Below are 14220 nucleotides of genomic sequence, written 5' to 3' on the forward strand. Positions count from 1 at the left end.
TCTGGCACTGATCATACAGGGAGCGGACCGCCACAATCAGACAGTCCGATACCCCATACTCTCTGAGCACTCCCCACAGGACTTCCCGAGGGACACGGTCGAATGCCTTCTCCAAGTCCACAAAGCACATGTAGACTGGTTGGGCAAACTCCCATGCACCCTCAAGGACCCTGCCCAGAGTATAGAGCTGGTCCACAGTTCCACGACCAGGACGAAAACCACACTGTTCCTCCTGAATCCGAGGTTGGACTATCCGGCGTAGCCTCCTCTCCAGTACACCTGAATAGACCTTACCGGGAAGGCTGAGGAGTGTGATCCCACGATAGTTAGAACACACCCTCCGGTTCCCCTTCTTAAAGAGAGGAACCACCACCCCGGTCTGCCAATCCAGAGGTACCGCCCCCGATGTCCACGCGATGCTGCAGAGTCTTGTCAACCAAGACAGCCCCACAGCATCCAGAGCCTTAAGGAACTCCGGGCGGATCTCATCCACCCCCGGGGCCTTGCCACCGAGGAGCTTTTTAACTACCTCGGCAACCTCAGCCCCAGAAATAGGAGAGCCCACCACAGATTCCCCAGGCCCTGCTTCCTCATAGGAAGACGTGTTGGTGGGATTGAGGAGGTCTGCGAAGTATTCCCTCCACCGATCCACAACTTCCGCAGTCGAGGTCATCAGAACACCATCCTCACCATACACGGTGTTGACAGTGCACTGCTTCCCCTTCCTGAGGTGGCGGATGGTGGTCCAGAATCGCTTCGAAGTTGTCCGGAAGTCTGGTAAACACACAATTGTTCATAGTTAAATATTTGATGTGATGTAATTGAAACTTTGAATAAGACAATAATTCATAACATTGATTTTGATTCATTATCATTTTTGGAACTCCACTTTTTATTGTTTTTTTTTTTGTAATGGTATTCTAAGAATGCCGCAAATTGGACACCACTGCTCTGAAGGGAGTGCCACACGTTCCGGAGGTTAGTTTGAATAGAATAAGACTCATTAGTTGTTTATTTGAAGCCTGTAGGAGTCCTAAGACTCAATCATTGTTTTTGTAATGAGCACGCGCCTCCAGAGGGGGCAGTAATGCGCTTTAAACTAAACGCGAGCAGCCAGTTTACTTCGAAGAAGAAGGTAGGCTGAGGCGTGACGTCACTGAGTGCTTGTTTCCGGTTCCGGGGCGACGGTATTTTTCGCAAACGGCAGACAAAATGTTGACCCGACTGGCGCGGCTCGGGCCCGTTTTGCCGCGCTTACGCGCTCATCTGCCGGTTCGATTCGTGTCCCAATCCAAGCCGAGCGGGGCCGTCGGTGCCAGCGTCGCGACGGAGCTGCAGCAGGCGGCACCGAATGTCAGCCACGGGGAGGTCAGCCCGTATGTCAAGGTGAGTTCCTCCGCCTGTACGATGTTACAATAAATAGTTCCTCCGCCTGTACAATATTACAATAAATACTTCCTCCGCCTGTACGATGTTACAATAAATAGTTCCTCCGCCTGTACAATGTTACAATAAATACTTCCTCCGCCTGTACAATGTTACAATAAATACTTCCTCCGCCTGTACAATATTCCTCCGCATGTACAATATTACAATAAATAGTTCCTCTGCGTGTACAATATTACAATAAATAGCCTCTGCGTGTACAATATTACAATAAATAGTTCCTCCGCGTGTACAATATTACAATAAATAGTTCCTCCGCGTGTACAATATTACAATAAATAGCCTCTGCGTGTACAATATTACAATAGATAGTTCCTCCGCATGTACAATATTACAATAAATAGTTCCTCCGCGTGTACACTATTACAATAAATAGCCTCTGCGTGTACAATATTACAATAAATAGTTCCTCCGCGTGTACAATATTACAATAAATAGTTCCTCCGCGTGTACAATATTACAATAAATAGCCTCTGCGTGTACAATATTAGAATAAATAGTTCCTCCGCGTGTACAATATTACACTAAATAGTTCCTCCGTGTGTACAATATTACAATAAATAGCCTCTGCGTGTACAATATTACAATAAATAGCCTCTACGTGTACAATATTACAATAAATAGCCTCTGCGTGTACAATATTACAATAAATAGCCTCTGCGTGTACAATATTACAATAAATAGTTCCTCCGCGTGTACAATATTACAATAAATAGTTCCTCCGCCTGTACGATGTTACAATAAATACTTCTTCCGCCTGTACAATATTACAATAAATAGTTCCTCCGCGTGTACAATATTACAATAAATAGCCTCTGCGTGTACAATATTACAATAGATAGTTCCTCCGCATGTACAATATTACAATAAATAGTTCCTCCGCGTGTACAATATTACAATAAATAGCCTCTGCGTGTACAATATTACAATAGATAGTTCCTCCGCATGTACAATATTACAATAAATAGTTCCTCCGCGTGTACAATATTACAATAAATAGCCTCTGCGTGTACAATATTACAATAAATAGCCTCTACGTGTACAATATTACAATAAATAGCCTCTGCGTGTACAATATTACAATAAATAGCCTCTGCGTGTACAATATTACAATAAATAGTTCCTCCGCGTGTACAATATTACAATAAATAGTTCCTCCGCCTGTACGATGTTACAATAAATACTTCTTCCGCCTGTACAATATTACAATAAATAGTTCCTCCGCGTGTACAATATTACAATAAATAGCCTCTGCGTGTACAATATTACAATAAATAGTTCCTCCGCATGTACAATATTACAATAAATAGTTCCTCCGCGTGTACAATATTACAATAAATAGCCTCTGCGTGTACAATATTACAATAAATAGTTCCTCCGCGTGTACAATATTACACTAAATAGTTCCTCCGTGTGTACAATATTACAATAAATAGCCTCTGCGTGTACAATATTACAATAAATAGCCTCTGCATGTACAATATTACAATAAATAGCCTCTGCGTGTACAATATTACAATAAATAGCCTCTGCGTGTACAATATTACAATAAATAGTTCCTCCGCATGTACAATATTACAATAAATAGCCTCTGCGTGTACAATATTACAATAAATAGCCTCTGCGTGTACAATATTACAATAAATAGCCTCTGCGTGTACAATATTACAATAAATAGCCTCTGCATGTACAATATTACAATAAATAGCCTCTGCGTGTACAATATTACAATAAATAGTTCCTCCTCGGTGTCTGCAACGGAAATTGGCCGATTTGTGTTGACATTGTTTCTCTCTTGTTGACGTTGTTTGTGTCGTGATGCCTAACGTGAAGAGATTGTCGGTGCGTGCTAGTTAGCGACACACAGCCAACATGGCGACTGTGTTATTTATTCTTTTCTTTTTTTCAATACCTTTATTTATAATATTCAACATTTACATACAATCAAAGAAATAATAAAAACCAAAACAAGTACAGAAACAGTACAAAACAGCGCCAGGGTGTTGTAAACTCAATAAAGTAACTAAAATAGAATGCAAAATAAATAAATAAATACATATATATATAAAGTGTAAAGCCATAGGCTCACAAAAGTTCTGTAAATAATCCAAATTTCGAACACAGCATCGTAATTTTCACAGCTTTTTGGTTATTGGACGTAGAAAGCGTTTTAAAGTAAAGTTTTAATTCTTTTTTAAAGGCACAAAATAGGTTGGGTATTGAGAAACTTACATTTATGAATATAAGACTTGGCCAATAGTATAATGAGCTTGCAAAGGTCAAATTCCTTTTCAAATTTGTTTTCATACAGTGTAAATCCAAATAGCACATCTTTAAAACAAAGCACACATTTGTCATGAATATTGTCCAGGATGAAAGGACAGATAGTGATGGAGTGCTTTCACAAGTCCAACACAGGTGGTAAACAGTCATGTTACATAAGGTGCAACATGCATGTTACATAAGGTGCATGTCACATAAGGTGCAACATGCATGTTACATAAGGTGCAACATGCACGTTACATAAGGTGCAACATGCACGTTACATAAGGTGCAACATGCACGTTACATAAGGTGCAGGTAACATAAGGTGCAACATGCATGTTACATAGGCTGCAGGTCACATAAGGTGCAACATGCATGTTACATAAGGTGCAACATGCATGTTACATAAGGTGCAGGTCACATACGGTGCAACATGCATGTTACATAAGGTGCAACATGCACGTTACATAAGGTGCGTAAGGTATGTTTAGTCCATGTCACCATACACCATATATATGTGGATATGTTTAGTCCATGTCACCATACACCATATATATGTGGATATGTTTAGTCCATGTCACCATACACCATATACAGGTAAAAGCCAGTAAATTAGAATATTTTGAAAAACTTGATTTATTTCAGTAATTGCATTCAAAAGGTGTAACTTGTACATTATATTTATTCATTGCACACAGACTGATGCATTCAAATGTTTATTTCATTTAATTTTGATGATTTGAAGTGGCAACAAATGAAAATCCAAAATTCCGTGTGTCACAAAATTAGAATATTACTTAAGGCTAATACAAAAAAGGGATTTTTAGAAATGTTGGCCAACTGAAAAGTATGAAAATGAAAAATATGAGCATGTACAATACTCAATACTTGGTTGGAGCTCCTTTTGCCTCAATTACTGCGTTAATGCGGCGTGGCATGGAGTCGATGAGTTTCTGGCACTGCTCAGGTGTTATGAGAGCCCAGGTTGCTCTGATAGTGGCCTTCAACTCTTCTGCGTTTTTGGGTCTGGCATTCTGCATCTTCCTTTTCACAATACCCCACAGATTTTCTATGGGGCTAAGGTCAGGGGAGTTGGCGGGCCAATTTAGAACAGAAATACCATGGTCCGTAAACCAGGCACGGGTAGATTTTGCGCTGTGTGCAGGCGCCAAGTCCTGTTGGAACTTGAAATCTCCATCTCCATAGAGCAGGTCAGCAGCAGGAAGCATGAAGTGCTCTAAAACTTGCTGGTAGACGGCTGCGTTGACCCTGGATCTCAGGAAACAGAGTGGACCGACACCAGCAGATGACATGGCACCCCAAACCATCACTGATGGTGGAAACTTTACACTAGACTTCAGGCAACGTGGATCCTGTGCCTCTCCTGTCTTCCTCCAGACTCTGGGACCTCGATTTCCAAAGGAAATGCAAAATTTGCATGGTTGGGTGATGGTTTGGGGTGCCATGTCATCTGCTGGTGTCGGTCCACTCTGTTTCCTGAGATCCAGGGTCAACGCAGCCGTCTACCAGCAAGTTTTAGAGCACTTCATGCTTCCTGCTGCTGACCTGCTCTATGGAGATGGAGATTTCAAGACCTTTCCTCTTTTATCCACAATTTCTTCATTTTAACCACGAGACAACAATATGGCGCAACTTGACAGATGATACTGTTACCTGATTGGCTGTCAGCGTGTCCCGCCTACTGATAACTGATCACTTCTTGCCTTGCTTGGTTACCAGAGAGACTTTGTTCATGCAACCAACCTTGCTTCCACACTTCACTTTTATTCCAACGAAGAACAAAACATTTTTATAAGAACTTTTTATTATGGGATACATTTGGTATGATCTAGTAATGTCATTATTGTATTCAACAGTGTTCTGTACTTATAGGCACATTTCCCATAGAAGATCAGTAAAGTGTAGAATTGATTTAAATGTTTGCCAATGCAGAGGACAAACTGTAGCTAGCAGGTAGGAACCAAATCAGTAATAATTATGATTATATGGTTAGCAGAGGTGGGTAGAGTAGCCAGAAATTGTACTCAAGTCAGAGTACTGTTACTTCAGAGATGTATTACTCAAGTAAAAGTAAGGAGTAGTCACCCAAATATTTACTTGAGTAAAAGTAAAAAGTATGTTGTGAAAAAACTACTCAAGTACTGAGTAACTGATGGGTAACATACACACACATATCATATATATATATATATATATATATATATATATACACATACATTGATATATACAGTATATAATTTATATTTATTTATTTTGCCGCTTCTGTTTACATGTTAAAGGTGTTTTAATGAATATACATGCATGTTTAACACATATAGATTCCTTTCTTTCATGAAGACAAGAATATAAGTTGGTGTATTACCTGATTCTGATGACTTGCATTGATTGTAATCAGACAGTTGTGCTGATAACGTCCACATTTTCAAATGGAGGAAAAAAAAAGTTCCTCCTTTCTGTCTAATACCACATGAAAGTGGTTGGTTTTTGGCATCTTATTTGTCCAGCTTCCATATTTGTTTTTATACACTTTACAAGAAATACATTGGCGGCAAACTCCGTAGCTTGCTAGCTTGTTTGCGCTGGCTTTCGGAGACTCTTGTTTTGAAAGCGCAGGCGCGATGGAGCGGCACTTTTATTGTGAAGACAGGAACTGTGCAGTCAGTCTTTAGGCTTTGACGGGATGTACGGTTGAAATAAAAAAGGGTCTTTTTTCCTTCACACTTTTGATTGATTGATTGGAACTTTTATTAGTAGATTGCACAGTACAGTACATATTCCGTACAATTGACCACTAAATGGTAACACCACAATAAGTTTTTCAACTTGTTTAAGTCAGGTCATGTGACCGCCTGGCTCTGTTTGATTGGTCCAACGTCACCAGTGACTGCATCTGATTGGTGGAACGGAGTGAACGTCACCAGTGACTGTATTTGTTGAAACGCAGGCACTATGAAGGTCTGTCTGACAGACCAAAACAAACAAAGCGTGCATTAACAGATCGATAAAAATTAGTAGCGAGTAGCGAGCTGAATGTAGATAAAAGTAGCGGAGTAAAAGTAGCGTTTCTTCTCTATAAATATACTCAAGTAAAAGTAAAAGTATGTTGCATTAAAACTACTCTTAGAAGTACAATTTATCCCAAAAGTTACTCAAGTAGATGTAACGGAGTAAATGTAGCGCGTTACTACCCACCTCTGATGGTTAGCAATAATTATTATATCTTCAGACACTCTTGCTACAGTATCTTTTTTATGAATGATATTCTTCACTCTTTTCCTATTTTACAGAATCCAGATTTCCATGGCTTCTCCTCTGACCCTGAGGTGGATGTATGGAACATGAGATGCGCCTTCTTCTTCGGTGTGTCTGTGTGTATCGTCGTCGGAGGAACATTCATTTGCTACTTACCAGACCATGGGTATGGCCCGTTTGATTGATTTCACTTGTACTTTCATACAGTAAAAGGTTAAGGAATAGGGAAAACCCCAGCCCCTGGTGGTCTTGGTGTCACACCGACTATGCTAACGTTAGCTACCAACAACAAGCAAAACATAGGAAAGTGGAGGACTTCCTAGCATAACTTTATCACCCCATTCTCACAGACCATGAAGGTACAAACAGTAATAGAAGTCATTGCAACATATCCACGGCCTTGTTCTGGAAGTGAACCACACTGCATTATGATCATACAACATCAACATAATAATAATAATAATAATAGATTTTATTTGTAAAAGCACTTCACATTGAGCAAACAACCTCAAGGTGCTACAGTGCATAAAAAAAAATGCTACTACCACAAATAGCTGCCCCCAACAAGTAAAATAAATAGTAAAAAAAATAAAAAGTAGAACAGCCTAATAGCTAGAACTATTACGCATATATCTAAAAAAAATTATTTTTAAAAAAGAAGGGTTTTTAAGCCTTTTTTAAAAGCATCCAGTCTGTGGTGCCCTCAGGTGGTCAGGGAGAGCGTTCCACAGACTGGGAACGGCGTAGCAGAAAGCCCGGTCTCCCATAGTTCGGAGCTTTGTCCTCGGAGGTTGGAGCGCAGGTGTCGTGGAGGATTTGGGGCAATTCCACACATCTGACTGAAACGGCTACCGTATTTTCCGCACCATAAGCCGCCCTGGATTATAAGCCGCGCCTTCAATGAACGGCATATTTCAAAACTTTGTCCACCTATAAGCCACCCCGTGTTATAAGCCGCATCTAACTGCGCTAAAGGAATGTCAAAAAAACAGTCGGATAGGTCAGTCAAACTTTAATAATATATTAAAAACCAGCGTGATGTGGGCGCACATGGAGTCGTATATCAACATGGATGGAGCTGCGTGAAAAAAGCCACCCGGCCTCTTCGCGTAAACTTCCCTTAACCACTCGCTCATCTTTTCTTCATCCATCCATCCCTTCGAGTTAGCTTTTATGATGACGCCGGCTGGAAAGGTCTCTTTTGGCAAGGTCTTCCTTTTGAATATCACCATGGGTGGAAGTTTCTGGCCATTAGCATGGCAAGCTAGAACCACAGTGAAGGATGACTTCTCATTCCCTGTGGTGCGAATATTCACCGTACGTGCTCCCGTTGTATCCACAGTGCGGTTCACAGGAATATCAAAAGTCAGTGGAACCTCGTCCATGTTGATAATGTTCTCTGGCCGGATCTTTTTTTCAGCTATCTTGTTTTTACAATATGCACGGAAAGTAGCCAGCTTTTCTTGAAAGTCTTTAGGCAGTTGCTGTGAAATAGTAGTCCGTGTGCGGATGGAGAGATTGCGTCTTTTCATGAACCGGAAACCTGTCGCTTAGTAGGAGCCATTTTGTGGTCTTTATAGATGTAAACACACAAAGGAAATGAAACGTACGGTAATATCCGCGCGCTTTTTCTTCTTCTACGCGGGCGGGTGGTTGCTTACAGTAGAAGAAGAAGCGCTTCCTGTTCTATGGGGGCGGGTGCTTACCTTGGCGGTTGCTTGCGTAGAAGAAGAAGCACTTCCTCTTCTACGGGGAAAAAAGATGGCGGCTGTTTACCGTAGTTGCGAGACCGAAACTTTATGAAAATGAATCTTAATATTAATCCATATATAAAGCGCACCGGGTTATAAGCCGCACTGTCAGCTTTTGAGTAAATTTGTGGTTGTTAGGTGCGGCTAATAGTGCGGAAAATACGGTAATAATATTAATGTATTGAATTATACCTGTAACTGTAACTGGGAGTCTTGTAAAAACCAAGCGCACTCCTCCAGCCTTCACAGTAAAATGGCTGTGTGTTGTATCTTGTCGCTAACACAATAAGAGCCCCAGAAGAATGGTTACCATGGTTTCCCCAAAATGTCATCATCATTCTTGGTGGCCTGCCACGGCAAAATAAAAGTTGTCACACCTAAACATTATTTCTAAGTGAGAACAAATTACTGCGGTACTAATTCATTAAAAACGGTAATATACTGCTTCTGAAAAATACCACTACTTTTTTTTTTCCTCCCGGACATTGCTGGTAAAACTTGCACACGCGCATACTCGGCAACGCACACGAACGGATTACTTACAAGCAGAAACACTGTGGAGATAGAACATTTTGGCTGAAAAACAAACCATGAAGTTGAAACTATAAACGCTGAAAGCCGTAAGACTCTTGAACGCATCATAATTAAATTAAATGATCCCCTCAACTCCCCCCAAAAAGGATTAACTGGCTGGAATAATAAAGACAATATAACATACATCCATAAACGTGGACGCATGTGAAAAAGTGCAATATATTTATCTGTACAGTAATCTATGTATTTATTTATATATATATTTATTTATTTATATATGCACCTTATTGCTTTTTTATCCTGCACTACCATGAGCTTATGTAACGAAATTTCGTTCTTATCTGTGCTGTAAAGTTCAAATTTGAATGACCATAAAAAGGAAGTCTAAGTCTAAGTGAAGCACCCTTAGCTCGCGGCTAACATCCATCTGCAGTCAGCAGTGTTTTAGCTACTTCTAAATCACTAATCATTGTCTCCATGGCGACAAATAAAGTCAGTTTCTTACAAGTAACATTATCACTGGAGGACGAGGAATAGCTAAACATGCTTCACTACACTCCGTAGGAGGATACAATAACTCATTGCTAACAACAAGCTTGCGCTCCTGAATGTAAACAAATGCCATGGGTGGATCTACACAGACATCCACTGTAATGATACCAAGTACAAGAGATGCTAGATGTGTTGCGAGTCGTTTTCACTAAAAGGATTGGAGAAGTATCAATTAATAATAACACAGATTTGTCTTTTTATTGTATGTATAACCTTTTATTTTTAGCCTTTTTACAGAAAATATATGCATCATAGCAGATTATTCATTGTGACCCCTAGCCTCGCCCCTGCCCCCATCTTGGGGAAACCCTGTTTACTGTTATTATTTTTCACTTGAAGAAATAAACCTTGATGCAATTTGTAGTGAGGGAGTGCTGCTGTACGACTTACCTCACAATTATACTCTTCAGAAAGTTTCAACTGTCTAAAGTTGTTTATGGTGCAGAACAAAAAACAAGTACATTTGGATTTTGTACATTTCAATTTAATCAATTTAGAAACTGAGTAATCGAAATCAAATGGATTTGTGTAATGGGCCACGGTAGTCAGCTCTAGTGAGGAATATTACCACACTTTATTGAATTGGTACGGAGCCCCTTAAGCAGTGGTTCTCAAACTTTTTTTGTCATCCCCCACTTTGGACAAGGGGGAGTTTTCAAGCCCCACCTGCCCCCATCACCCCAACAGAGCGCTAATGCCAAGCTTTAACATTTTCACATTTATTGAACATCAAGTTGTATACATTCAAACTCAATAACATAAAAAAACACCAAGTTCAATGATAAATAAAATAACTGTGCAGCTGTGGTACAACTTGCATCAAGTTCAATAATAAATCAAATAACTTCCATCAAGTTCAATAATAAATAAAACAAAAGTGTTATAACTTGCATCAAGTTCAATAATAAATCAAAAAAAGTGTTATAACTTGCATCACGTTCAATAATAAATCAAAAAAAGTGTTATAACTTGCATCAAGTTCAATAATAAATCAAATAAAAGTGTTATAACTTGCATCAAGTTCAATAATAAATCAAAAAAAGTGTTATAACTTGCATCAAGTTCAATAATAAATCAAAAAAAGTGTTATAACTTGCATCAAGTTCAATAATAAATCAAAAAAAGGGTTATAACTTGCATCACGTTCAATAATAAATCAAAAAAAGTGTTATAACTTGCATCAAGTTCAATAATAAATCAAATAAAAGTGTTATAACTTGCATCAAGTTCAATAATAAATCAAATAACTTGCATCAAGTTCAATAATAAATCAAAAAAAGTGTTATAACTTGCATCAAGTTCAATAATAAATAAAACAAGTGTTATAACTTGCATCAAGTTCAATAATAAATCAAAAAAAGTGTTATAACTTGCATCACGTTCAATAATAAATCAAAAAAAGTGTTATAACTTGCATCAAGTTCAATAATAAATCAAAAAAAGTGTTATAACTTGCATCACGTTCAATAATAAATCAAAAAAAGTGTTATAACTTGCATCAAGTTCAATAATAAATCAAATAAAAGTGTTATAACTTGCATCAAGTTCAATAATAAATCAAATAACTTGCATCAAGTTCAATAATAAATCAAAAAAAGTGTTATAACTTGCATCAAGTTCAATAATAAATAAAACAAGTGTTATAACTTGCATCAAGTTCAATAATAAATAAAACAAAAGTGTTATAACTTGCATCAAGTTCAATAATAAATCAAAAAAAGTGTTATAACTTGCATCACGTTCAATAATAAATCAAAAAAAGTGTTATAACTTGCATCAAGTTCAATAATAAATCAAATAAAAGTGTTATAACTTGCATCAAGTTCAATAATAAATCAAATAACTTGCATCAAGTTCAATAATAAATCAAAAAAAGTGTTATAACTTGCATCAAGTTCAATAATAAATCAAAAAAAGTGTTATAACTTGCATCACGTTCAATAATAAATCAAAAAAAGTGTTATAACTTGCATCAAGTTCAATAATAAATAAAACAAAAGTGTTATAACTTCCATCAAGTTCAATAATAAATCAAAAAAAGTGTTATAACTTGCATCAAGTTCAATAATACATCAAATAACTTGCATCAAGTTCAATAATAAATACAATAAAAGTGCCACTTTGCAATCTTTGCAAAAAAAAAAAAAAGGAGGAGCTATGCATTTGGCAAGACAGGGCAAGTGACAGCACTTTCCCCCAGGAGAGCCACCTTGCTTCACTGTGAAACAGCACGGCTGTATGATCAGCTCCCATTTCCTCACACAGTGCAGAGAACAGTCGCACTTTCAGTGGTCGTGTTTTGATCAAATTGACCGCGCTCACAACATCTGTTAAAACCTCATTGAGTTCGGGGCTGAGCTGCCTTGACGCGAGTGCTTCCCGGTGAATGACACAGTGTGTGCCCGTCACATTTTTGTTTCTCTGCAGGCGCTGGCTCTGGCTCGACGACCTTTGAGGTGCGAGTCACAAATGTATATATTTGTGTAATTGTGATCCACACATTAGCCTGCTACCCATCCGCGCGAAAGTTTGTTCCGTTTAGCCCCGCCCCCATTAGTTACTGTTGCTATGTCTGTCAAACTTTCGCTCGTACCGAGAAATATAAAGCCTACAGTAAAAATAAGTACCGGTAATTTCCATTTATTTATATAGCGGATTTCACAGACAGAATCACAAAGTGATTTACAGTGTGTATAGAAAATGAAAGCATAGTAAAAAAAAATATCTAAGAATATAATAATAAATAAATAAATTTAAAGTGAAATTTCCTCCGGTTCCTCGCGCCCCACCTGTCATGTCTCTATTCCCCACCAGTGGGGCGCGCCCCACACTTTGAGAAACGCTGCCCTTAAGGGACATGGGGGAATTTTTTAAATAATTATTATTGTTTTATTTTTTTGCAGGAGAAACTTTCTCCTGCGCACGAGAAACTCTTTATAAAGTTATAAAAAATTATGAAAAAAAAATTATATTTATATATATATATATATATATATATATATGTATATATATACATTTTTTTTTATAACTTTATAAAAAGTTTCTCGTGCGCACGAAATACATGTCTAAAAAAAAAATAAAAAAATTATAACAATAAAAAATTCCTCCATGTCCCTTTAGGGGCTCCGTAAATTGGTTATTTTTGTGTGTATAATAACAAAAGTATACAGTGCCTCTGGAAAGTATCTTTTTTTTATTCCAGTCAAAATTTACGGAATAATAAGGAGTTAACGTTTACTGGCACGGTGGTAGAGCAGTCGTCCAGAAACTACAGGGTTCCTGGTTTGAATTCTGGTGCTGCTGCGTGTAGAATTCTGAGTGTGGGGGTCAGTGGATAATACTAATATTCCAAAATGTGGTTATCCAATACCAAAAAGTGAAGCTTCGTAAATATTTTCCAGATGCACTGTAACAGTGAAACAAGAACTTGATAACCAAAAGCAATATTCCTATTGTGTGTGTGTGTGTGTGTGTGTTGTGTGTGGTGTGTGTGTGTTGTGTTGCAGTATGCGTGAGTGGTCCAGAAGGGAGGCTGAACGTCTCATCCTGCAGAGAGAGAAGGAGGGTCTACCTCTGATCACAGAAAACTACTATGACCCCGACAAGATTATCTTGCCCAGCGTTAGCAAGGAGTAAAATGAACATGTATTTCAGGATTATTGTATGTCGTTATAGTAGAATAATAAATGAGCAAATTGTTGAATTATTTTATTTTGAGTGGACTATGACTTTTACTACAGAACACGTTTTCAATGAAGACATTGTAAAGTAACAGAAGATTCCACTAAACTCTTTTTCTCGCCAAATTTCTGGATTTGATAGTTCCTAACAGTGCTGACGCCATTGAAATGTCTACATCACAGGTATCAAACACAAGGCCCGGGGGCCAGATGTGGCCCGCCACTTCATTTTAATTTGGCCCTCAAAATCCTGGAAATAATATGTATCAATAAAGTTCTGTAACTTGTCTTACTAAATGTATTCTTTCTATTTTGGCAGAAAAAAAGTATATGTACTCCATGCAATCGCAAATTATCCATCCATCCTTTTTTCTACCGCTTATCCCTTTCGGGGTCGCGGGGGGTGCTGGAGCCTATCTCAGCTGCGTTTGGGCGGAAGGCGGGGTACACCCTGGACAAGTCACCACCTCATCACAGGGCCAACACAAATAGACAACATTCACACTCACATTCACACACTAGGGACAATTTAGTGTTGCCAATCAACCTATCCCCAGGTGCATGTCTTTGGAGGTGGGAGGGGCCTATCCCCAGGTGCATGTCTTTGGAGGTGGGAGGGGCCTATCCCCAGGTGCATGTCTTTGGAAATTGCAAATTATGTTAACTTAAATATTGTCTAACTATGCAAAAATATATTATCAAACCATTTGTAAATAGAA

The 14220-nt window shown here is 38.5% G+C and overlaps 1 protein-coding gene across 1 annotated transcript; it reads left to right on the forward strand.

Annotated features, from left to right (window-relative positions):
- The first annotated feature begins 1147 nt into the window (after positions 1–1147).
- Positions 1148–13532, forward strand: ndufb11 (NADH:ubiquinone oxidoreductase subunit B11). The gene is made up of 3 exons (XM_061970218.1): positions 1148–1386; positions 7020–7150; positions 13328–13532. Exons 1-3 carry the CDS (start codon positions 1213–1215, stop codon positions 13455–13457), a joined length of 435 nt encoding a protein of 144 aa, XP_061826202.1. The 5' UTR covers positions 1148–1212; the 3' UTR covers positions 13458–13532.
- Positions 13533–14220: the final 688 nt, after the last annotated feature.

The sequence above is a fragment of the Nerophis lumbriciformis genome, linkage group LG01 (genome assembly GCF_033978685.3).
Source record: "Nerophis lumbriciformis linkage group LG01, RoL_Nlum_v2.1, whole genome shotgun sequence".
Classification (NCBI taxonomy): domain Eukaryota; kingdom Metazoa; phylum Chordata; class Actinopteri; order Syngnathiformes; family Syngnathidae; genus Nerophis; species Nerophis lumbriciformis.